This window comes from Cydia amplana, chromosome 12 (assembly GCF_948474715.1).
Source record: "Cydia amplana chromosome 12, ilCydAmpl1.1, whole genome shotgun sequence".
Lineage (NCBI taxonomy): Eukaryota > Metazoa > Arthropoda > Insecta > Lepidoptera > Tortricidae > Cydia > Cydia amplana.
This window is the reverse complement of record NC_086080.1, coordinates 15,887,753-15,912,761: the sequence shown is the minus strand read 5'-3', so window position 1 is coordinate 15,912,761 and position 25,009 is coordinate 15,887,753. Positions and strand designations below refer to the sequence as shown.

Genomic DNA, 25,009 nt, shown 5'->3' with positions numbered 1-25,009 from the left:
TTACTGCGTACAGTAACCTTTTTAGGGGCTTACTATTGATTAAAAAATATTTTTATCATTTTTAATCTTACTCTCGTTATGCGTACCACGAAAAGCTCATAATGCGTCACTTTTTCGTCATCCACCTTCCCCAGATGTTTCATATTCGTTGTAGTGTGGTGTATTCAGTGAACAGTTTCTAGGTTTAAATTTATTTGAAAACATGACTGACAACGAGGTACAGAATGGTTCAACGGGGGACGAACCCCAAGAGAAGACTGCCAAGCAGCTGGAGAAGGAAGCCAAAAAAGCTGCAAAGTTAGACAAACTAAAAGCCAAGTTGGACAAAAAAAGCACCGCGCCAGCTGTGCAAAAAGATAAGCCTGAGGTTATTTTTTTACGATACAATATATCTTATTTAATATACAAAATTTTGAAACGTCTCTTAGTAGTAATAACAATTGTTTGATTTACTTGCGAACGTAAAGTGAAAGTACAGTGATGTGGTACCCTCACCACAAGTACATGGATAGCCTTGCATGAGTAATTTAGTAATTTGTCTATTGTGTTGCGTCAGCAAACACACTTAATGACTTTTTTTTTTTATAGAAAAAGGCAAAGGATACAAAAGAGGCTGCAGTGTATACTGCCAACACAGCGCCTGGTGATAAGAAAGATCTCACTGGGGCTATGCCCGATGCGTACAGTCCCAGATATGTGGAAGCTGCCTGGTATTCCTGGTGGGAGAAGCAGGGTTTCTTCAAGCCTGAATATGGGGTAAGTTTGTCCTTGAGCGAAATGATAACTTTGCAAGTGTAATTAAATTATTGAAATTATCTTCTTAATGTTCTATGTTTTTCTTCATCTAAAAGAATTAGGATTGTCCTATGATTAGATATTATTCAATGAAAACTAAAAAGTTCATATAATATTCTGTTGTATTTAGGATGTCAACCAATGCAAACAAATTTTTATTAATGAGTATGTCTTAAAATACTTTTATTTTATTTTAAATTATAAGATAAGATAAACATTGCTCAATGACTTATCATCTGAGATCAGACAAAATTGCATAATTGCTCGCAATAATGTGAGCATGACTCCAAAATTGATTAAATAATTAATAATTTCATTAATTTCTTAATAATAGGGAGTATTACTGCAAAGTTTTGCCGCCAGAGTGCAGTTACTCTATGGTACACTTACGTACCTTAAACTGTTTTTTGACAAGTTTTCATAGACAATCAAATATGACATTGATACTTCAAGGTGGTTTGTTACAAAGGACCTACCTAGAAACTCGAAATCGAAACTCAGCTATCTTCCTCTTTATCGCTTGAATATGTGAGAGTGATAGAGAGGTTAGATAAAAAAAAATCGACTCTCTTGTTTGCGATAGACTCTTAGATTGTGACTTGTTGTGGGAGTGGCGCCACCTACGCAGACTTTCATGGAATATTCCCTATTAATTAAATTTCAAGTCTTTGCAGTAGGAACACAGCAAATACAGCAATATAAGTCTTTTTATATAAAAATGTTGTAATTTCAGAGAAAGTCCATATTGGAGCCGAACCCGAAAGGCAAATTTGTGATGGTGTTTCCTCCCCCCAATGTCACCGGCTCCTTGCATCTTGGCCACGCACTCACAAACGCTGTGCAGGACTCTATTACTAGATGGCACAGGTTTGTTCATAGTCATTATAACATGTTATGTATAGTCAAAGAGAATAGAGTGTAATAGAGTTACTGTCATCATCTATTTTGTAGCCACAGCACATTTACTGCCATCTGTCGACAGAAGACTAAAACTGTTAGAATTCCATTTGACTTTGATCCTTGTTCTTTCACTGATATGTGTCAATTTGTTAAATATCAAAAATTAACGCCATCTACTCGACAGTAGGCCAAAGGTATGGCGCCATTGCTCGAAAAGATAGACACCATACCTTTGGCATTCAAGTAGATGGTGTTAATTTTTGATATTTAACAAATTAACACATATCAGTGAAAGAATAAGGATCAAAGTCAAATGGCAGTTAAAGCTACACTGAAGGCATTGTGTCACAGGGCGGACACGCCATACATCAGAAATCATTTGCGTTTATATGTGTGCGCGGCACGTCTGTACACGCGTCATTGTGTATGTGTGGGTAAGTCGCTTTACTGAGAGGACGCCAGAAGTCCGCCAGATTCATGTCGCGGCCAGTCGCGGGGCGAGGTAATGCGAGTCGGGGCGGGGCGGTGCGTGGCCGTTCTGTATGATAATACTATTACTTATTTTGTGATGGTGTATAATAGGCCTAGTGATCGTTATCAACGTGCAGTTTTCGTAGCAAAGGGTATGGTTGGCAGAAAAACAAATACATTTGAATATTCACTTTTGTTCTTAACTATAAAATAAATACTTATCTTAGGATTACACCTCTAAATATTACTCTTTGCGGTACAAAACATTTTCCGCCCTAATATATTTTTAAAACAATGTATGTCAAATCACATTAAATTTCATAAAAATATTGCGTGAGAAATATTTTAGAGACTTAAATTAACCTTCATGTGACTTCTGTTAACGTAGAAAGGTCATTTAGCTATTTAAAATGGATTTTTTCCATTCAACGTGAACGACTGACAGCCAAATTTGTTGAACAAATTTTAGTCGTTTATTCAGTGTAATTTGGATAAGTGATTATAAATATGTATATAAATCTCATAATTTGTGAAATATATAATGTTTAAAATACTTGCGTATTTGTTTTTTTGTCAACCATACAGCACGTTGTTGATAACGATCACTAAAATAGCCACCATCCATAATTTCCAGAATGAACGGGCGCACAACCCTCTGGAATCCCGGCTGCGACCACGCAGGCATCGCCACACAAGTGGTAGTGGAGAAAAAACTGTGGCGCGAAGAGAAGAAAACGCGACACGACTTGGGGAGGGAGGAGTTCATCAAGCGCATCTGGGAGTGGAAGAATGAGTAAGTTAAGATAAGATAAGATAAAAATATATTTTATTGCACGGAAAGGATACAACAGTGGTTACAACACGAGTTACTGGTAAGAGTTGTGCATAACTAAATTGACATGCCGAAATTCCAGGAGTCCCCGCACTAGGCTAGGCCTGTATCGCGGGAGACCAGATGTACATTGTATGTCATGCAAGTTAACTTAAGAGGAGAAAGATACCTAAATCTAATTTTAACAATTGTGTAAACCAGCCATTCTCAAAGTGTGTTCCGCGGAACCCTAGGGTTCCACGACACCCCTGCAGGGGTTCCGCAAGAATTTAGAATAATTTAGAATAATAAAATAAGCATAATTATTATGCTTGTTAATGAAAAAATACACTTCTAAAAACTATTGTTTTATTTTAGGGTTTCATCAAGTATTTCGCTTTCCAAAAGGGTTCCGTCAAAAAAAAAGATTGAGAACCGCTGGTGTAAACTATGTACTTAAGTCTATCTGTTATTACATTACTACAAATTTTTGTTTCTAGGTTCACCTTTAGTATCAGTTATTAACAATATAGTAAAGTGAATGAACTTTTTAGTATAATGTTGCTAAGAAGTCTTATCAACTGTTTGCTCACTCACAAAACTTATTAACACATTCAGTGCCGAAAACCCGACTATCGGGTATTTTATGATTTCGTTCCCAGGCCGTACGACCCGTTAGTCGGGATCGTAATACTACAGCTTTATATGACGAAATTTTTGTGGTCTGACGCGGATGTCTGTTTGGCTGGGTAGCAATTAATGTGTTAAACTATCACTATTTACTACTTTCATATCTTTCCATATCCAGTGAGCGCCGTAATAATGTTCGCTTGTAGTACAATGTGCATCATGAATTCAAGTGTCGCATTCGCCAGATAACCACGAACCACTTCATTTGTTCGTTCCTCTGTATGACGTCGTCAGTTAACGAAACGTCACCGTGCCTGTCACGTTCTAACACGTATGTAAGTGTGAAAGTGACGGGCATAGTGACAGTGCGCCCGCAGGACAACTTCTTACTTAAAACAATCGTAAATCTCTTTCCAGAAAAGGCGGCCGTATCTACGAGCAGCTCCGCTCACTAGGCTCATCATTCGACTGGTCTCGCGCCCGATTCACCATGGACCCCTCCATGTGCCGCGCCGTCAACGAAGCCTTCATACGGCTGCATGACGCTGGCGACATCTATCGGGCGAACAGACTGGTTAACTGGTCTTGTACGCTCAAGAGCGCTATATCGGATATTGAGGTTGATAAAGTGGAGTTGCCAGGACGGACTATGTTGGCTATACCGGGATATGAGCAGAAGGTACATTTTATATTTATCCTTATTATTTAGGTAAAAATAAATTTGGAACTGTATTAACAGATGTCAGGACTCACATAAAGGATTGACCTAAAGCCACGACTTATACATTTCTAAGCTGTAAAGTCTAGATTAGTCTTATTTAATAGGCAACAATGGCCCATAATGACGCACACGCTACATCACGCTATGAAAATTTTAACTGGCGAATAGGTATGTGAACCTTACCCAACTGATTCCATTTTAATGAAGAAGTCAGTTGATTGTATAAAGTTAACCTACATGCATACCTACATAATAAAGTTGAAAACTTGAAACTACTAATAAATTCACTGCATCATGGCCTCACTATTTTTCTATAGGTGCTTTCACACTTAGCGTACAAGGCGGAAAAGTGTATGATGTTAAAATCGTTGCGGCCACTACTCGTGTAGAAACCATTCATTCATAATCAACACATTCAGTGTAAAGTTAACCTTAACATGTACGAAATAAGGTTCATTTTAGAATTTGCATCATGCCCTTACTATTTCCCCATAGGTGGAGTTTGGTGTGCTGGTACACTTCGCATACAAGGCGGAAGGCTCTGATGATGAAATTGTTGACCACAAATAACAAATTTTCATAATCAACAAATTCAGTGTAAAATTAACCTTAATATGTACAAAATAAAGTTCATTTTAGACGTTGCATCATGCCCTCACTATTTCCACATAGGTGGAGTTTGGTGTGTTGGTACACTTCGCGTACAAGGCGGAAGGGTCTGATGATGAAATTGTTGACTACAAATAACAAATTTTCATAATCAACAAATTCAGTGTAAAGTTAACCTTAATATGTACAAAATAAAGTTCATTTTAGACGTTGCATCATGCCCTCACTATTTCCACATAGGTGGAGTTTGGTGTGTTGGTACACTTTGCATACAAGGCAGAAGGCTTTGATGATGAGATCGTTGCCACTACTCTTTTGGAAACCATTCAGTGTAACTGTAAAGTTAACCTTAATATGTACAAAATAAAGTTCATTTTAGAGAGAGAGTGAGGGCGTGACTCACTATTTTCCAATAGGTGGAGTTTGGTGTGCTGGTACACTTCGCATAATACAAGGCAGAAGGCTCTGATGATGAAATTACTAATAACTATCTTTCATAATCAACAAATTCAGTGTAAAGTTAACCTTTACATGTACATAATAAAGTTCATTTTACCCGATGCATCATGCCCTCACTATTTCCCCATAGGTGGAGTTTGGTGTGTTGGTACACTTCGCATACAAGGCGGAAGGCTGTGATGATGAAATTGTTGACTGCAAATAACAATCTTTCATAATCAACAATTTCAGTGTAAAGTTAACCTTAACATGCACAAAATAAAGTTCATTTTAGACGTTGCATCATGCCCTCACTATTTCCACATAGGTGGAGTTTGGTGTGCTGGTACACTTCGCATACAAGGCAGAAGGTTGTGATGATGACAAATGTTGACTACAAATAACAAATTTTCATAATCAACAAATTCAGTGTAAAGTTAACCTTATTATGTACAAAATAAAGTTCATTTTAGAGTTTGCATCATGCCCTCACTATTTTCTAATAGGTGGAGTTTGGTGTGCTGGTACACTTCGCATACAAGGCGGAAGGGTCTGACGATGAGATCGTCGTGGCCACTACTCGTGTGGAAACCATGCTCGGTGACGTCGCTGTGGCTGTGCACCCTAACGATGACAGGTATTTTAACTTACTAATCAATCAATCAAAAAATTTTTATTGCAAGATAATAGTTAAATTATGTATACATAAGGTGATAACATTTTTAAAAGCGTGTCTTATGTTCTACCAGAGGAGGCAAGCAATATTTATAATAAGTTATTTACGAGTACAAAAGCAAACTAACAATTCAACATAGGTATGTCAAAATATTACACAAAAATAAATTACTTGGTCAAACCTAAACAATAGGTCCTAAATACTGATAATTATATTTGTAAAAGTTTGGATATTTTAGGTCACGCACGCTAATATGTAGTACATACATAACATACCGTAAAACGAGGTGACTTTAGGAAATTTTGGGGATACTTTGATAGTTTTAAAACTGCCACTAAATTATCATTATTCATTATTTTCTCGAACTGTTCGTGTAACAAGTTAGATTATTATACATACTTGTTTACCTACTACTAAAAAATCCAAATAAAAATATGTAACGGCTGAAAAACTGAAATATCGAAGTCGCCCCTGCATTTGAAAGTCACCCCGGTTTACGGTACTCAATGGATTCGTATAAAATCTGGCACATATATTTTTATAACCAGGAAAAAGGCAGGGGATACTTTTTTTATTTTGGATTTTTTGCGAAATCACCATTGAAGGAACTATGAGGAATGGGGAAGGGAGCGTATGGTTTAAGCGACGTCTATATGGATAAATTCGCGGGCGGTATATATTTTGAAATAATGACTAACTTTCAAGTACATAAATACTCTAGTAAATTAAATACTGCAATATACATTTTAGCAGTAGTCTTTAGCGCAATTTTTGAATTGCTTGAAATCATTAGTCTCTAAAACCTGGAACTTTTTATCGTCAGGTATAAGCACTTGATAGGCAAGCACCTGATACATCCCATCTGCAAACGGAAGATGCCGGTCATAGCAGACGAATATGTCGACATGAACTTCGGAACTGGTAAGTTGTTGATAAATAATTACTTGGAGTATTATCATTATACACATTTGTTTTTAGGGTTCCGTACCCAAAGGGTAAAAACGGGACCGTCCGTCCGTCCGTCCGTCTGTCACCAGGCTGTATCTCACGAACCGTGATAGCTAGACAGTTGAAATTTTCACAGATGATGTATTTCTGTTGCCGCTATAACAACAAATCCTAAAAACAGAATAAAATAAAGATTTAAGTGGGGCTGCCATACAACAAACGTGATTTTTGACCGAAGTTAAGCAACGTCGGGCGGGGTCAGTACTTGGATGGGTGACCGTTTTTTTGCTTGTTTTGCTCTATTTTTTGTTGATGGTGCGGAACCCTCCGTGCGCGAGTCCGACTCGCACTTGGCCGGTTTTTTTCATTTCTTGATTGGTTTATGACGTGTACTATGTTTATTTATTGTTTATTTTACCAATAAAGTCTGTATTTCGGAACTCGGGCAGCCTAAATATACATATGTATTTTCGAAGAGGTGATGTTCTAATCCTCATAATGCAGTCATATCACCTTGAAATGAGAGCTAATAAGCTAGAAACTCGTTATGGCGTCCTGAAAATTGTCTCAAAATCTCGTATCTGGGTTGTATGTTATTCAAGGTCAAAGGTCACAAAGTACAAGTTTATTCAATTAACTATTAAGCTAGACTACTATACATATAGTCACTATAGTGTAAAGTTTTTATTTTGTACTGTATTGACATGATTTTATTTGAAATAAAAATACGTAATTAACTAAGTATCTATAGCTCCAATGATATTGACACCTATTATTGTAGACATATACTCGTAAGTGTATTGTATAATTTGCCATAAATCATGAATAACATTTTTCCAAAATACACTAGTTTATACTGACAATATTTCAAATGGGCGTTTTTTTTTTGTTGACCCAAACGCTTTTTTTTCAAATTTGGGTTTTTTTTATGTTATTCCTACTCAGAATCACGAGCTCTTTCTATCCTAATAGGAGAAAAAAAGTGTCCTAAGGTTTTTATTTCCATTCCGTCACCATTTTTCATAGACTTTGTATGGTGGTCGCGTAATGGAAAGATCGAAAAATGTATGGAAATTTTGGGACACTTTTTCTCCTATTAGGATAGAAAGAGCTCGTGATTCTGAGTAGGAATAACATAAAAAAAACCCAAATTTGAAAAAAAAAAAGTGTTTGGGACAACAAAAAAAAAACGCCCAAATACAAAACCAACTCAGGTGCCGTAAAGATAACTCCAGCCCATGATCCTAATGACTACGAGATCGGCAAGCGGCACAACCTGCCATTCATCACCATCTTCGACGACGAGGGACGCACGCTTGACAACTGCGGTGCATTCTCGGTATGTACCTAATATGTATAGGGTTAGGGTTGAAAATCAAACGGCACTTGTAGCTGGGAGGGTACGATGCTGCTGTACACTGTACAGTACCTTATGGATATGGGTTTAAGGTTGAAAATTAAACGTCTAGTACAGGGCCGGATGCTCGAACTTAGCGGCCCTTTCTCGAAATAGTACTTTGTGAATATAGGGTTAAGGTTGAAAATCAAACGGCTAGGACACTTGACCCTTGGTCAGTCTTGGTAGTAATTACAATACCACCTTCTGTATATAGAGTTAAGGTTGAAAATCAAACGTCTGACAACGCATATGGTTTAACGGCGCACGTACTACTTTTGATTCGCCTTTGATTAAATTTTATAAATGTATCGCCAATGTATTTTCAACTTTATCCAGTTACAATTAAGTCTAAATTCCCCAGGGCATGAAACGTTTCGACGTCCGTCGCAGCATCATCAAGACTTTAGACAGCTTAAAGCTGTATAAGGAAACCAAGGACCACGCTATGGTGGTACCGCTCTGCAGTCGCTCCAAGGACGTGGTGGAACCCATGCTTAAGCCACAATGGTAAGTGATAATTATCATTTGGAAAAGATAAGTGAACACTAAGCGCCACTTGCACCATTCACAAATCCGGGGTTAACCGGTTAAAACCTAGGGTTACCATGGTTACCAGTACAATTTGACACTAGGTTAGCGGTTTAACCGCTTAACCTCGGGTTAGTGAAATGGTGACAGAAGCATATTCTTTATCAAGGCAGGCGTGGCTCACTCCGCGATTTCGTCGCGTCGCTACAAGTACGTGCGACCCACACCAATTTCGGTGTCTACTTGTCTAGCCATAGTAGTTGCGGAACGGACGCCTGCTCGCGCTTGCGCCACCTAGCGGTCAAATCTGTCGTAATAGACGCGTTTTGTTAGAGAGTAAATCATCTGTGCCTCGTACTATTATTTATTCTGTGACTTAGGTGGGATTAAATCGCGTACGTTTCTTTATTTCTCGAGTTTCGAACGTGACCGAAGACCGGTAGTTCGAGACCCAGCATGTTGTAGCTACTATGAGTAAATTGATCCTCTTGTTTCTGAAAAATAAAACAAAAGTCCCTAATTTCTGATGCTGACTTATTTTGGTCAGAGTCTATCCTAATTCAATTTATCTCTTTTGGGCTGTACCAAAATTAAAATTATGGGTATTTGTATCACAATTTTTAGGACCCTTATAGGATCCATCGTACGTCTGTCTGTGCGACCCTCCCCCCCCCCCCCCCCCTTAAACTTAGAAAAAAATAGACAAAATAGTTCTTTACCTATAGATGACAGGAAACCTATTAGAAATGTGCAGTCAAGCATGAGACGGACTTAATTTACGGGACCCTTGGAACGCGATTCCGACTCGCACTTGGCCGGTGTTTTTCTATAGGTACTTTCTGTAATAGAACAAAATAATGTCTGCAACTTATCCCTAGGTACATCCGTTGCGACAAAATGGCCGCCGAGGCCATTAAGGCCGTCAAAACCGGCGAGCTCAAGATCTTACCAGACGCGCACGAGAAAACCTGGTACCACTGGATGGAGAGCATCCGTGATTGGTGCATTTCAAGACAGCTGTGGTGGGGGCATCGCATACCGGCCTATCGTGTCACGTTGCCGCACTCAGAGGTAATCCAAACGCTATACACGGTGAAATTTGAACCACCAGCCATATCAAATATCAAATATTTTTATTTATTCAGCAAATAGGCCACAAGGGCACTTTTACACGTCAATATGGAATTTACATACAGCAAAAAAAAACACATCAATAATTATAAAATACACATACTCTGCTTAGTGACTTTATAGGTCATACCACAGACAAGACATCTAGACTTATGCATAGTAGTGCTACCCCCTCTGCCACAAATATACGGTAGTTTTACTCCATCTTCGAGTCAAAGTGTCTTTGTGTGACGTCCGTGTCTTTGAACGGACCGATCACGGCACGGGACTCGCTCACCTCGTCCCCCGCACCCCAGTATTTTTGGCAGCATCGGTTTCATGAAATAATTGCTCTAAACTCCGTCTAGAGGATTCCTAGTCTATGAGTCATACTGAACAACTTTTATTATGGGACCAATGACGAGATAGTGAAAAAAATTTGGAAAGACCATATGTATCATATTAAATCACATTTACAAGCGGGTCTATCACGAATTTATTTTGTTATTTTTATTTACCGACGTTTCGACACAGATTTCACTGGTCGTGGTCGCGGCTAACTGACGTCCCAGCAAAATGTCAAAATAGAGATTTGTGCGACTACCCGACTCGATTGTAAATTTTATATGTATTCAAAACGCGGTTTTAAATGTTATAAACCAGCGGTCGGCAACCCGCAGCCCGCGGGCTGCATGCGGCCCGTGAACCTGTCACTTGCGGCCCGCAAGCCTCCCTGGCTATTTTGTATGTAATATTGACAAACGACAATGTCTAGTCTAGTCATAAATATTAACAAAGTGCGGCCCGCGTCAACTTCGTTACCTACTATGTGACACTTGGCTGCTAAAAGGTTGCCGACCGCTGTTATAAACTATCTGTAAATTCACTTATTTTGGTGTCAAGCTGTAAATTGAACCCTGCCGTTGTGGCAGCAAATGTTAATAAACATTTAATAGGTGTAACAGTTTTGAATTATTCACGGTTAGTTTCACTAGACTTATATCGACCGGGATATGAACATAAGGTAATCACGGTTCATATCCCGCTCGATATCCATCTATCTAATCTAATACCTTTAAACGAGCAATTATTGTTTATTTATTTATATATATATTTCGGGGATCTTGGAAACGGCTTTAACGATTTCTATGAAATTTGCTATATGGGGGTTTTCAGGGGCGAAAAATCGATCTAGGTAGGTCTTATCTCTGGGAAAACGCTCATTTTTTTTAGTTTTTATATGTTTTCCGAGCAAAGCTCGGTCTCCAAGATATTAAGTGTATTTAATAGGTGTGTTTAACGCTGCAAGGACACGTCGAAAGCTGCGCCGCGGCGGCGCCGCACGCGCTCCGGACGCAAGAAAAGCGCGCGCATCCGCTCGCGCAAGCACGCCGTATGTCCCGTGTCACCAGTGCATGTGTAGCCTGGCTAACTCAGTAAACATAACTCATCAAACTTAAGAGCCAACAGGAGTGGTCATTTCTCCATACAAACGTACTCGACTGTTTCCTCCTTGGGTTTTGAAGCTAGAGCAATGATTTTTCAACACAGATTAATATTGTCAATATCTGTGTCGGACCGTTTTGCTTTTTTTGATATTTTTGTTTTTTTAAGGCGCTAGAGCCCTTCAAAAATGGCCAAAATGGCCTAATTGACTATGCCGCAATCAGAGGCGTAGTATTCAAAACTGATATCAATTAGCCAAAAAAGCAAAACGGTCCGACACAGATAATTTCATAATCATTTAGATTTCCAAATTTGGTTACGATTGATTAAGTTTTGGAGGAGGAAGCAGTCGAGTACGAAACCTCGATTTTTGAGATTTTTACGCAGGATTTTTGCCTTGTCCTTATCGCACTAGTTTAAGGAGCCGCTTCCGTTAGCGAGACGGGTATATTTACCTAAAATATTTAAATCTCAGCTCCTGTTTCGTCTTAAAATGTCGTTGTTCAATTGTGTCTCTTTCTGGGGCCCGTTTCTCAAAAGCTTGTAACTTGTCATACAAGTGGAAGGCCATTTCTAACAAAAGCTGTCAAAAAGTGACATCCGCTTGTGTTACAAGTTACAAGCTTTTGAGAAACGGGCCCCTGGGATACCAACTTAAAGGAGTGATAAGTTAAATGAATTCCAACGGCATTCTAGATTAGATATATGTCGAATGGTACATATATCATTTAAAAAAATAAAGTTAAAAATCCTTCGCTTTCTTATATTAATGTTTTATATACATAATAAGATACATTTTGTGTTCAGCTGCCATCTTCGTTGACACTACATATATAATATAAAATTCTCTCATAACTCATCACATCAAAAACACAGAAAACATCCAACATTATACACATAAATCAATTTTTTACACATACACATACATTATTAAATGCGTGATGAATATCACTAAAATGTCATTCAATAGAAATTGCTAACTATGTAAACAAACCGCCATACTAAAATTGACACTGAGTGTCAAATTACTAGTAAGTTTTGTTTACATAGTTCGCAAGTTCTATTGAATGACACTTTACAATTTGAATTCCTTCACCCACACGAAAAAAAAAATGCAAGTAACTACTAATGTTGTAAAATTAGTTAAATATTACGTGTTATGCGCTTGTTGTGTTATTGTTTTTTTTTGCAGCATGGTTTTCATATTGTTTTATCAACAGCGTTACTATTCTCATTATTGTATTAATAATAATGCTCGCCAATATTTATAAAATATACACGTGCATTTATATTTTTTAAACGTTTTACTAAATTTTTTACTGTTTTCCAAATCTGGAAATCAATAACATTGTTCAGAACCATAATTTAAACATTGATACTTCTACAACACACTATCTAACCCACCATTTTAACAGACGCAAGCCAGCGACGAACTCTGGGTATCGGCACACACAGAGGAAGACGCACTAAAGAAAGCCTCCGCCAAATACAACGTACCGGCCTCCGACGTGAAACTGGTGCGAGACGACGATGTGTTGGACACGTGGTTTTCATCTGGGCTGTTCCCGTTCGCTATATTCGGGTGGCCTGACCAGACTGAGGACTTACAGGTACGGTCCTTGTTTCTCGCTGCATCCCTTTCGTTGTAGAGTAGGTAGAGGGAGATAAAAAGATAGGGAGTAGACGTAGGGAACGCTCAAGAAAGCCTTCGCCAAATACAACGTATCGGCCTCCGACGTGAAACTGGTGCGAGACGATGTGTTGGACACGTGGTTTTCATCTGGGCTGTTCCCGTTCGCTATATTCGGATGGCCCGACCAGACTGAGGACTTACAGGTACGGTCCTTGTTTCTCGCTGCATCCCTTTCGTTTTAGGCTTGGTAGATGGAGATAAAAAGATAGGGAGTAGACGTAGGGAACGCTCAAGAAAGCCTCCGCCAAATACAACGTACCGGCCTCCGACGTGAAACTGGTGCGAGACGACGATGTGTTGGACACTTGGTTCTCATCTGGACTATTCCCGTTCGCTATATTCGGGTGGCCTGACCAGACTGAGGACTTACAGGTACGATCCTTGTTTCTCGCTGCATCCCTTTCGTTGTAGAGTAGGTAGAGGGAGATAAAAAGATAGGGAGTAGACGTAGGGAACGCTCAAGAAAGCCTTCGTCAAATACAACGTACCGGCCTCCGACGTGAAACTGGTGCGAGACGACGATGTGTTAGACACATGGTTCTCATCTGGGCTATTCCCGTTCGCTATATTCGGGTGGCCTGACCAGACAGGATTTGCAGGTGGGATATTTTAATTTTCGCTGCATCAGGTAGGTGTATACGTACGCTCAATAATAATGTTTGATTTTTCTATTCAGGCGTTCTACCCAGGGGCACTGCTGGAAACCGGCCACGATATCCTGTTCTTCTGGGTGGCGCGAATGGTGTTCTTTGGGCAGCGGCTTATGGGCAAACTGCCCTTCAAGTAAGGCTTATTCCCTAAACCTTGCTATCCACCCTCATATCTGTTCTCAGCAAATTGTCATCAAGATATTATTAATTTCATTCCCCAATAGGCCTCATGCATGAAGTTTATATTTGAACGAAATATTTTTTATTACGATGTTTGTTATAACGGTAATCATGTTACAAATGCATTTCCGTTATTAAATTATCCTTTAATTGCCTAAAATAATAAATAAAAAGAACAAAGATTTGCCCGCGTGAAGCTAGTGAGCGAAACGCAACGCCATTGGTCGAATCGTCACGTGACGTCACTCGTTTCAAAAAATTGTTAAGACCAACCAAGAGTGAAAGGGATGGCATTTTTGTCTGAGTAGCAAACGGCATACGTCAGTTGCATGCAAATGAGCCGCTTGACGTCATCACGCGCGTCGAATTCGCGCCAAAAATTATGATCGTTTCAACCGCTCAAAATTTCTCAACATTTTAAATATTTTTTAATAAAATAATGGGAAGGTTTATAAAAGTATTTTTATTTTTTCCGGTCTGAAACGATAGGTATGTATAATGATTTAAAAAAATAAAAAAGTCATGCATGAAGCTGTCATTTTATAAATCAAAGGCACATATGAGTAAAGAAGTTAGTTCTTGATTTGTATAGGTAATACTAAGTGGATATTTTATTCAACAGAGAGATCTACCTGCACCCCATGGTCCGCGACGCCCACGGCCGCAAGATGTCCAAGTCCCTCGGCAACGTCATCGACCCCGTGGACGTGGTGCGCGGAGTGACGCTCGAACAGCTGCATAACCAACTGCTGGAGTCTAACCTGGACCCGAAAGAGATAGAGAGAGCTAAAGCGGGACAGAAACAGGACTATCCTAATGGGATTCCGGAGTGCGGGACCGATGCGTTGAGGTAAGGCTTATTCTGGAACTTCTGGATTTCCAGGTGTTGACCAAATTTACTGAAAACAGTGTATAATTAGCAACGTGATCGACCTGGCGTTCCCTGGACCTTTAAACAGCTGCATTATCAACTGCTGGAGTCTAACCTGGACCCGAAAGAGATAGAGAGAGCTAAAGCGGGACAGAAACAGGACTATCCTAATGGGATTCCTGAATGCGGTACTGACGCGTTGAGGTAAGGATTATTCTGGAACGTCTGGATTTCCAGGTGTTGACCAAATTTGCTTAAAATAGTGTATAATTGGCAATGTGATCAACCTGGCGGTCCCTGGACCTTAGAACAGCTGCATAACCAACTGCTGGAGTCTAACCTGGACCCGAAAGAGACAAGAGAGCTAAAGCGGGACAGAAACAGGACTATCCTAATGGGATTCCGGAGTGTGGGACCGATGCGTTGAGGTAAGGTTTATTCTGGAACATCTGGATTTCCAGGTGTTGACCAAATTTGCTTAAAACAGTGTGTAATTAGCAATGTGATAGACCTGGCGGTCCCTGGACCTTAGAACAGCTGCATAACCAACTGCTGGAGTCTAACCTGGACCCGAAAGAGAGAGAGAGCTAAAGCGGGACAGAAACAGGACTATCCTAATGGGATTCCTGAATGCGGTACTGACGCGTTGAGGTAAGGATTATTCTGGAACGTCTGGATTTCCAGGTGTTGACCAAATTTACTGAAAACAGTGTATAATTAGCAACGTGATCGACCTGGCGTTCCCTGGACCTTTAAACAGCTGCATTATCAACTGCTGGAGTCTAACCTGGACCCGAAAGAGATAGAGAGAGCTAAAGCGGGACAGAAACAGGACTATCCTAATGGGATTCCTGAATGCGGTACTGACGCGTTGAGGTAAGGATTATTCTGGAACGTCTGGATTTCCAGGTGTTGACCAAATTTGCTTAAAATAGTGTATAATTGGCAATGTGATCAACCTGGCGGTCCCTGGACCTTAGAACAGCTGCATAACCAACTGCTGGAGTCTAACCTGGACCCGAAAGAGACAAGAGAGCTAAAGCGGGACAGAAACAGGACTATCCTAATGGGATTCCGGAGTGTGGGACCGATGCGTTGAGGTAAGATTTATTCTGGAACTTCTGGATTTCCAGGTGTTGACCAAATTCGCTTAAAACAGTGTATAATTGGCAATGTGATCGACCTGGCGGTCCGTTGACCTTAGAACAGCTGCATAATCAACTGCTGGAGTCTAACCTGGACCCGAAAGAGATAGAGAGAGCTAAAGCGGGACAGAAACAGGACTATCCTAATGGGATTCCGGAGTGCGGGACCGATGCGTTGAGGTAAGGTTTATTCTGGAACGTCTGGATTTCCAGGTGTTGACCCAATTTGCTAAAAACAGTGTGTAATTGGCAATGTGATCGACCTGGCGGTCCGTGGACCTTAGAACAACTGCATAATCAACTGCTGGAGTCTAACCTGGACCCGAAAGAGATAGAGAGAGCTAAAACGGGACAGAAACAGGACTATCTTAATATCTGGACTCTGGAGTAACCATGGTAACTTCAGGTTTAACCGGTTAACCTAAGGATAGTGGGATGGTGCAAGTGGCGCTAACACATCACTACTCTTTATAAAAACAAAGTTCCCGCCGCGTCGGTCTGTGTGCATACATACATGCGATAAACTCAAAAATTACTAAACGGATTTTCATCGGTTTTCACCTATCAATAGAGTGGAAGATTTAAATTTCAGGTATATAATTTGTTAAGGTTTTGTGTAACCCGTGCGAAGCTGGGTCGCTAGTATTCTACCTGGACGTGCAGCGCGTGCAGGGGTACCGGTTCTTCTGCAACAAGCTGTTTCTATAAAACCATACTAGTGCAAGCGCTGTAACGTGAAGTTGTCCACAGGTTCGCCCTATGCGCGATGACGCAAGGCCGCGACCTGAACCTGGACGTGCAGGGCGTGCAGGGCTACCGGTTCTGCAACAAGCTGTTTCTATAAAACCATACTAGTGCAAGCGCTGTAACGTGAAGTTGTCCACAGGTTCGCCCTATGCGCGATGACGCAAGGCCGCGACCTGAACCTGGACGTGCAGCGCGTGCAGGGCTATCGCTTCTTCTGCAACAAGCTGTTTCTATAAAACCATACTAGTGCAAGCGCTGTAACGTGAAGTTGTCCACAGGTTCGCCCTATGCGCGATGACGCAAGGCCGCGACCTGAACCTGGACGTGCAGGGCGTGCAGGGCTACCGGTTCTGCAACAAGCTGTTTCTATAAAACCATACTAGTGCAAGCGCTGTAACGTGAAGTTGTCCACAGGTTCGCCCTATGCGCGATGACGCAAGGCCGCGACCTGAACCTGGACGTGCAGCGCGTGCAGGGCTATCGCTTCTTCTGCAACAAGCTGTTTCTATAAAACCATACTAGTGCAAGCGCTGTAACGTGAAGTTGTCCACAGGTTCGCCCTATGCGCGATGACGCAAGGCCGCGACCTGAACCTGGACGTGCAGGGCGTGCAGGGCTACCGGTTCTGCAACAAGCTGTTTCTATAAAACCATACTAGTGCAAGCGCTGTAACGTGAAGTTGTCCACAGGTTCGCCCTATGCGCGATGACGCAAGGCCGCGACCTGAACCTGGACGTGCAGGGCGTGCAGGGCTACCGGTTCTGCAACAAGCTGTTTCTATAAAACCATACTAGTGCAAGCGCTGTAACGTGAAGTTGTCCACAGGTTCGCCCTATGCGCGATGACGCAAGGCCGCGACCTGAACCTGGACGTGCAGGGCGTGCAGGGCTACCGGTTCTGCAACAAGCTGTTTCTATAAAACCATACTAGTGCAAGCGCTGTAACGTGAAGTTGTCCACAGGTTCGCCCTATGCGCGATGACGCAAGGCCGCGACCTGAACCTGGACGTGCAGGGCGTGCAGGGCTACCGGTTCTGCAACAAGCTGTTTCTATAAAACCATACTAGTGCAAGCGCTGTAACGTGAAGTTGTCCACAGGTTCGCCCTATGCGCGATGACGCAAGGCCGCGACCTGAACCTGGACGTGCAGCGCGTGCAGGGCTATCGCTTCTTCTGCAACAAGCTGTTTCTATAAAACCATACTAGTGCAAGCGCTGTAACGTGAAGTTGTCCACAGGTTCGCCCTATGCGCGATGACGCAAGGCCGCGACCTGAACCTGGACGTGCAGGGCGTGCAGGGCTACCGGTTCTGCAACAAGCTGTTTCTATAAAACCATACTAGTGCAAGCGCTGTAACGTGAAGTTGTCCACAGGTTCGCCCTATGCGCGATGACGCAAGGCCGCGACCTGAACCTGGACGTGCAGGGCGTGCAGGGCTACCGGTTCTGCAACAAGCTGTTTCTATAAAACCATACTAGTGCAAGCGCTGTAACGTGAAGTTGTCCACAGGTTCGCCCTATGCGCGATGACGCAAGGCCGCGACCTGAACCTGGACGTGCAGGGCGTGCAGGGCTACCGGTTCTGCAACAAGCTGTTTCTATAAAACCATACTAGTGCAAGCGCTGTAACGTGAAGTTGTCCACAGGTTCGCCCTATGCGCGATGACGCAAGGCCGCGACCTGAACCTGGACGTGCAGCGCGTGCAGGGCTATCGCTTCTTCTGCAACAAGCTGTTTCTATAAAACCATACTAGTGCAAGCGCTGTAACGTGAAGTTGTCCACAGGTTCGCCCTATGCGCGATGACGCAAGGCCGCGACCTGAACCTGGACGTGCAGGGCGTGCAGGGCTACCGGTTCTGCAACAAGCTGTTTCTATAAAACCATACTAGTGCAAGCGCTGTAACGTGAAGTTGTCCACAGGTTCGCCCTATGCGCGATGACGCAAGGCCGCGACCTGAACCTGGACGTGCAGGGCGTGCAGGGCTACCGGTTCTGCAACAAGCTGTTTCTATAAAACCATACTAGTGCAAGCGCTGTAACGTGAAGTTGTCCACAGGTTCGCCCTATGCGCGATGACGCAAGGCCGCGACCTGAACCTGGACGTGCAGCGCGTGCAGGGCTATCGCTTCTTCTGCAACAAGCTGTTTCTATAAAACCATACTAGTGCAAGCGCTGTAACGTGAAGTTGTCCACAGGTTCGCCCTATGCGCGATGACGCAAGGCCGCGACCTGAACCTGGACGTGCAGGGCGTGCAGGGCTACCGGTTCTGCAACAAGCTGTTTCTATAAAACCATACTAGTGCAAGCGCTGTAACGTGAAGTTGTCCACAGGTTCGCCCTATGCGCGATGACGCAAGGCCGCGACCTGAACCTGGACGTGCAGGGCGTGCAGGGCTACCGGTTCTGCAACAAGCTGTTTCTATAAAACCATACTAGTGCAAGCGCTGTAACGTGAAGTTGTCCACAGGTTCGCCCTATGCGCGATGACGCAAGGCCGCGACCTGAACCTGGACGTGCAGCGCGTGCAGGGCTACCGGTTCTTCTGCAACAAGCTGTGGAACACCGCCAAGTTCGCGCTCATGTACTTCCCCAAGGACGCCGTATTTGAAGTAAGTCAATTGTTTTTAGGGTTCCGTACCCAAAGGGTAAAAACGGGACCCTATTACTAAGACTCCACTGTCCGTCCGGCTGTCTGTCCGTCCGTCTGTCTGTCTGTCTGTCACCAGGCTGTTTCTCATGACCGTGATAGCTTAGACAGTTGAAATTTTCACAGATTATGTATTTCTGTTGCCGCTTTAATAAATACTAAAAAGTACGGAACCCTCGCGGTGGGCGAGTCCGATTCGCACTTCTCCGGTTTTTTTTCCCGGACTGCTGTTAGGAGATCAAAACTGAACTCCCAAATCTGCTTCATTGTAATGTTAAGTATATTAAACTGGAGGTGTCTTATAGTTTATTTATAACATGATCACATGATAGAGTAGCAACTATTTGTTTTTTTTTGTGATGAACACACAGCTGCAGTACTCCAAATCCCTGTGCGTCACAGTGATAATACTGATTAATTGATTTATTTATTTATTATTGAGGAGATAACAGAGAAAGTTTGAAATAACGTTCGTTGTCTATCTGGGCTAAGGAAAGGGGGTATTCCGGACAATCATCTTCCTCGCGTTGTCCCGGCATTTTGCCACGGCTCATGGGAACCTGGGGTCCGCTTGGCAACTAATCCCAGTAATTGGCGTGGGCACTAGTTTTTACGAAAGCGACTGCCATCTGACCTTCCAACCCAGAGGGTAAACTAGGCCCGTATTGGGATTAGTCCGGTTTCCTCACGATGTTTTCCTTCACCGAAAAGCGACTGGTAAATATCAAATGATATTTCGTACATAAGTTCCGAAAAACTCATTGGTACGAGCCGGGGTTCGAACCCGCGACCTCCGGATTGCAAGTCGCACGCTCTTACCGCTAGGCCACCAGCGCTTCTTAACTGTAACAATATTCCGGACAATATCCTATTCTAATTCGTAAAAAAACCTTTACCTTTTTCCCCAGGTGTTCCCACCCGCGGTACCCAGCAGCCTATCCCCCATGGACCGCTGGATGCTGTCCCGCGTGGCGCTAGCGGCCAGCAAAGTGAACGCTGGCTTTCAAAGCTACGACTTCCCGTCCGCCACCACGCACTGCTACAATCTGTGGCTCTATGACCTCTGCGACGTTTACTTGGTAAGACATTATTTTTTATTCGCTACTCGCTTCGCACGGGTTAACAAATGTGACGTTCCACGGGAAAAGGTACCTTATGGCACCTGGCGCTTACGTCGCATAGCACCGCAATTGTATTGGAGCGGCGTTAATAATAGCGTAGGCGCCAACCGCCATAAGGTACCTTTACCCGTGGGACGTCACAAATTATACATATCTATTTAAAAATACCGCATCGTAATCCGTTGCGTAGTTTTAAAGATCTAAGCATACGTAGGGACCGACAGAGGGAAGCAACTTTGTTTTATACTATGTAGTGAAGCAACACTTTGAACAGCAATAGTTTTAACTGACCGTTGGTGAACCTTCTGTCTTTGCAATAAGGTTTAAGAATTCTCAGTATTTTCAAACTCGATGGATTGGGTGACAGATGTCATCTTAATACAATTTTGCGAGATTTGGCGTTTTTAGGTTATAAATTATATGGTGATGACACCTGTCACCCGACCCATCGAGTTTGAAAAGTACTATAACTGGGTGGACGATGCACAAAACGACTTTATCCTTTTCCTGTTTCGGTATATTTCAATTTCCATGCGTTATACTGTTTCGACTGGCACAGGGCAAAATAATCTACCAAAATAGGAAGGCAGAATCTCTAGTATGATTTTCCGAATTGTCAAAGGAATAAAATAAACGTTAACTATTTCTACTGGCGAAGTCTATCATCGAATGTTACTTAACAAAGACTTTGTTTCCATTATTATTATTTATTCACGCGACCTGCAATAATATGTTACACAACGAAGGCCGCAAAAATATGTGACACGATCTTAATAAGTAGAGCCATAAGAGCGAGTCACATATTTTAGCGGCCTTCGAAGAGTAACATATTATTGCAGGTGACTGTACCGTGTAAACGTTATGGTTCTTCTGATATTGTCCCTATAATATTTATTTATTTTACAGGAATACCTCAAACCCGTGTTCGCCTCGGGCACCGACAGCGCGAAGGAAGCCGCGTGGCGCACCCTCTACACGACCTTGGACTACGGACTGAAACTGCTCAGTCCATTCATGCCTTTCCTCACTGAAGACCTGTATCAGAGGCTGCCCAGGAAGGACAAGAGCTGCGAATCCATCTGTGTGGCTAGTTATCCTACTGTGAGTTGATTTTAAACCTTACGGTGCAAGGCTTTAAGTCTATTTTAAGTTGCGGTTGGACTACGGACTCAAACTGCTCAGTCCATTCATGCCTTTCCTCACTGAAGACCTGTATCAGAGGCTGCCCAGGAAGGATAAGAGCTGCGAATCGATCTGTGTGGCTAGTTATCCTACTGTAAGTTGATTTTAAACCTTACGCTGCAAGGCTTTAAGTCTATTTTAGGTTGCTTGATTTTGCATTTACTACGGAAAGAGCGGTTAGACTACGGACACAAATTAGTTAGTCCCTTAATGCCTTTGCTCACTCAAGACCTGTATTAGAGGCTGCCCAGGAAGGACAAGAGCTGCGAATCTATCTGTGTGGCTAGTTATCCTACTGTAAGTTGATTTTAAACCTTACGGTGCAAGGCTTTAAGTCTATTTTAAGTTGCGGTTGGACTACGGACTCAAACTGCTCAGTCCATTCATGCCTTTTCTCACTGAAGACCTGTATCAGAGGCTGCCCAGGAAGGATAAGAGCTGCGAATCGATCTGTGTGGCTAGTTATCCTACTGTAAGTTGATTTTAAACCTTACGCTGCAAGGCTTTAAGTCTATTTTAGGTTGCTTGATTTTGCATTTAGTACGAAAAGAGCAGTTAGACTACGGACACAAATTAGTTAGTCCCTTAATGCCTTTGCTCACTCAAGATCTATATCAGAGGCTGCCTAGGAAGGACAAGAGCTGCGAATCCATCTGTGTGGCTAGTTATCCTACTGTGAGTTGATTTTAAACCTTACACTGCAAGGCTTTAAGTCTATTTTAGGTTGCTTGATTTTGCATTTAGTACAGAAAGAGCGGTTAGACTACGGACACAATTTAGTTAGTCCCTTAATGCCTTTGCTCACTCAAGATCTGTATCAGAGGCTGCCTAGGAAGGACAAGAGCTGCGAATCCATCTGTGTGGCTAGTTATCCTACTGTGAGTTGATTTTAAACCTTACACTGCAAGGCTTTAAGTCTATTTTAGGTTGCTTGATTTTGCATTTAGTACAGAAAGAGCGGTTAGACTACGGACACAATTTAGTTAGTCCCTTAATGCCTTTGCTCACTCAAGATCTGTATCAGAGGCTGCCTAGGAAGGACAAGAGCTGCGAATCCATCTGTGTGGCTAGTTATCCTACTGTGAGTTGATTTTAAACCTTACACTGCAAGGCTTTAAGTCTATTTTAGGTTGCTTGATTTTGCATTTACTACGGAAAGAGCGGTTAGACTACGGACACAATTTAGTTAGTCCCTTAATGCCTTTGCTCACTCAAGACCTGTATCAGAGGCTGCCTAGGAAGGACAAGAGCTGCGAATCGATCTGTGTGGCTAGTTATCCTACTGTGAGTTGATTTTAAACCTTACGGTGCAAGGCTTTAAGTCTATTTTAGGTTGCTTGATTTTGCATTTACTACGGAAAGAGCGGTTAGACTACGGACACAAATTAGTTAGTCCCTTAATGCCTTTGCTCACTCAAGACCTGTATCAGAGGCTGCCTAGGAAGGACAAGAGCTGCGAATCGATCTGTGTGGCTAGTTATCCTACTGTAAGTTGATTTTAAACCTTACACTGCAAGGCTTTAAGTCTATTTTAGGTTGCTTGATTTTGCATTTACTACGGAAAGAGCGGTTAGACTACGGACACAAATTAGTTAGTCCCTTAATGCCTTTGCTCACTCAAGACCTGTATCAGAGGCTGCCCAGGAAGGATAAGAGCTGCGAATCCATCTGTGTGGCTAGTTATCCTACTGTAAGTTGATTTTTAACCTTACACTGCAAGGCTTTAAGTCTATTTTAGGTTGTTTGATTTTGTATTTAGTACGAAAAGAGCAGTTACACTACGGACACAAATTAGTTAGTCCCTTAATGCCTTTGCTCACTCAAGACCTGTATCAGAGGCTGCCTAGAAAGGACAAGAGCTGCGAATCGATCTGTGTAGCTATAGCCGGTCAAACAACTTTGTCAGTAGAAAAACGCGGATTACTTTTAAATTTATAGTATCTTTGTGTCATGCTAAAAGAAATAATCGAAAAAGGTAACCCCAGACGATTTAGGGCATTTTAGGGCTTAGGGTTTTTGGGCCATTTGTAAAAGTAACACTTATGATTATGATGTACGAGTAACTAGTCTTAGGTAGCTCCTGCTTTATCGGAATGGTAAACGGGACGGAGCTGGATGTCCACGATAAAATATAAAAGCGACCAATGGATTTAATATCCAACTGTCGCATTTACCACCAACCCCTATCACTTATCCAAACAAATTGTATTTGCAGGAATCCGACGCCCCCTGGCGTTCAGAAGACCTCGAATCCGACGTCGACACAGTCCTCAAAATGGTCCACCTCGTCCGCTCAACCCGCGCCGAGTACAATCTCACCAACAAGCAGAAGACCACCGCACACCTCGTGCTGAGTCCCGAACTTAAAGTGGCAGAACTCAGGGGACTGTTTAAGAATTTACAGAGTTTGGCTAACAGCGAATTGTCGGAGGAAAAACCGCCGGTTGGATGCTCGATATTGACCGTGTCGGATAAGATTGAAGTGCATCTTGTGCTTAAGGTTAGTATTCTGTAGGATTTATCAGTTCTAGTCATACACAAAAGACCAGTTCCTGAACCGTCTTAATAGGACTTAAAGTTCTAGAGTTGAAGGCCCTGTTCAAGAACCTACACACTGCAATACAAGGAGCTCACAATTAAATTGTAATAATACACCAAACTGGATGCCACTCGGAACACTTTTTTTAAATATTTGGCTTTACTACTTCAAGCAGTCAAAGCTTCTAACAAAACTTGGAACTTAACTTACAATTTGTTTACAGGGGCTTATCGACCCTCAAAAGGAGATAACCAAACTAGAAAAGAAGAAGGACACCCTGTCTCAAACCATCACCAAGCTATCCCAAGCCATGGCCGCCGAAGACTACGCGACCAAAGTGCCCGCAGACGTCCAGAAAGGCAACAGCGAGAAACTAACGCAGTCCCAGGGAGAGATCGCGAGGTTACAGGCCGCTATAGAAACGTTGAAACTCATGTAACCGCCAACTAGATAGACAATTTGTTAACCAATTTAAAACCTTATGCTTCAAGCATTAGGGTCACGAATAGTATTTGTCTAACGACAAGTGATACCACAGATAAATAAATATTTTGTATATTGAGTTATCAAATTGGCAATTTTAATCGAAATTTACAAGAAGTTGTTCTGGATTGTAAATTCAACATGCTAGATTAAGCGGAAGATTGTTACATTAGTTTATTTATTTATTTTGTTTTTTGCAATAAATTGTCGCTTTTTTACAGTGTCTATTTTTCTAAATTTAGTCATCCCGAATTTAGATTAAAGGAAAAA

At 42.1% G+C, this 25,009-nt stretch overlaps 1 protein-coding gene across 2 annotated transcripts; it reads left to right on the top strand.

The window, feature by feature from the left end:
• Nucleotides 1–138: 138 nt before the first annotated feature.
• Nucleotides 139–24,925, top strand: LOC134653128 (valine--tRNA ligase). Of its 2 annotated transcripts, XM_063508432.1 has the most exons (19): nt 139–367; nt 589–756; nt 1,529–1,662; nt 2,801–2,959; nt 4,025–4,286; nt 5,882–6,012; nt 6,875–6,972; nt 8,214–8,338; nt 8,760–8,905; nt 9,805–9,997; nt 11,346–11,429; nt 12,898–13,092; nt 13,852–13,958; nt 14,628–14,855; nt 19,235–19,376; nt 20,323–20,493; nt 21,442–21,636; nt 23,933–24,217; nt 24,480–24,925. In XM_063508432.1, exons 1-19 carry the CDS (start codon nt 203–205, stop codon nt 24,693–24,695), a joined length of 3,204 nt encoding a protein of 1,067 aa, XP_063364502.1. In that variant the 5' UTR covers nt 139–202; the 3' UTR covers nt 24,696–24,925. The 2 variants fall into 2 exon arrangements, with proteins under 2 accessions (XP_063364502.1, XP_063364505.1); XM_063508435.1 differs by lacking the exon at nt 11,346–11,429.
• The last annotated feature ends 84 nt before the right edge of the window (nt 24,926–25,009 follow it).

Excerpts from the sequence above, each read along its gene's own strand:
- LOC134653128 (XM_063508432.1), top strand. The coding sequence starts at position 203 with ATGACTGACAACGAGGTACAGAATGGTTCAACGGGGGACGAACCCCAA. Across the intron at positions 2,960-4,024 it reads ATCTGGGAGTGGAAGAATGA|AAAAGGCGGCCGTATCTACG; the intron begins GTAAGTTAAGAT and ends ATCTCTTTCCAG. Across the intron at positions 6,973-8,213 it reads CGACATGAACTTCGGAACTG|GTGCCGTAAAGATAACTCCA; the intron begins GTAAGTTGTTGA and ends AAACCAACTCAG.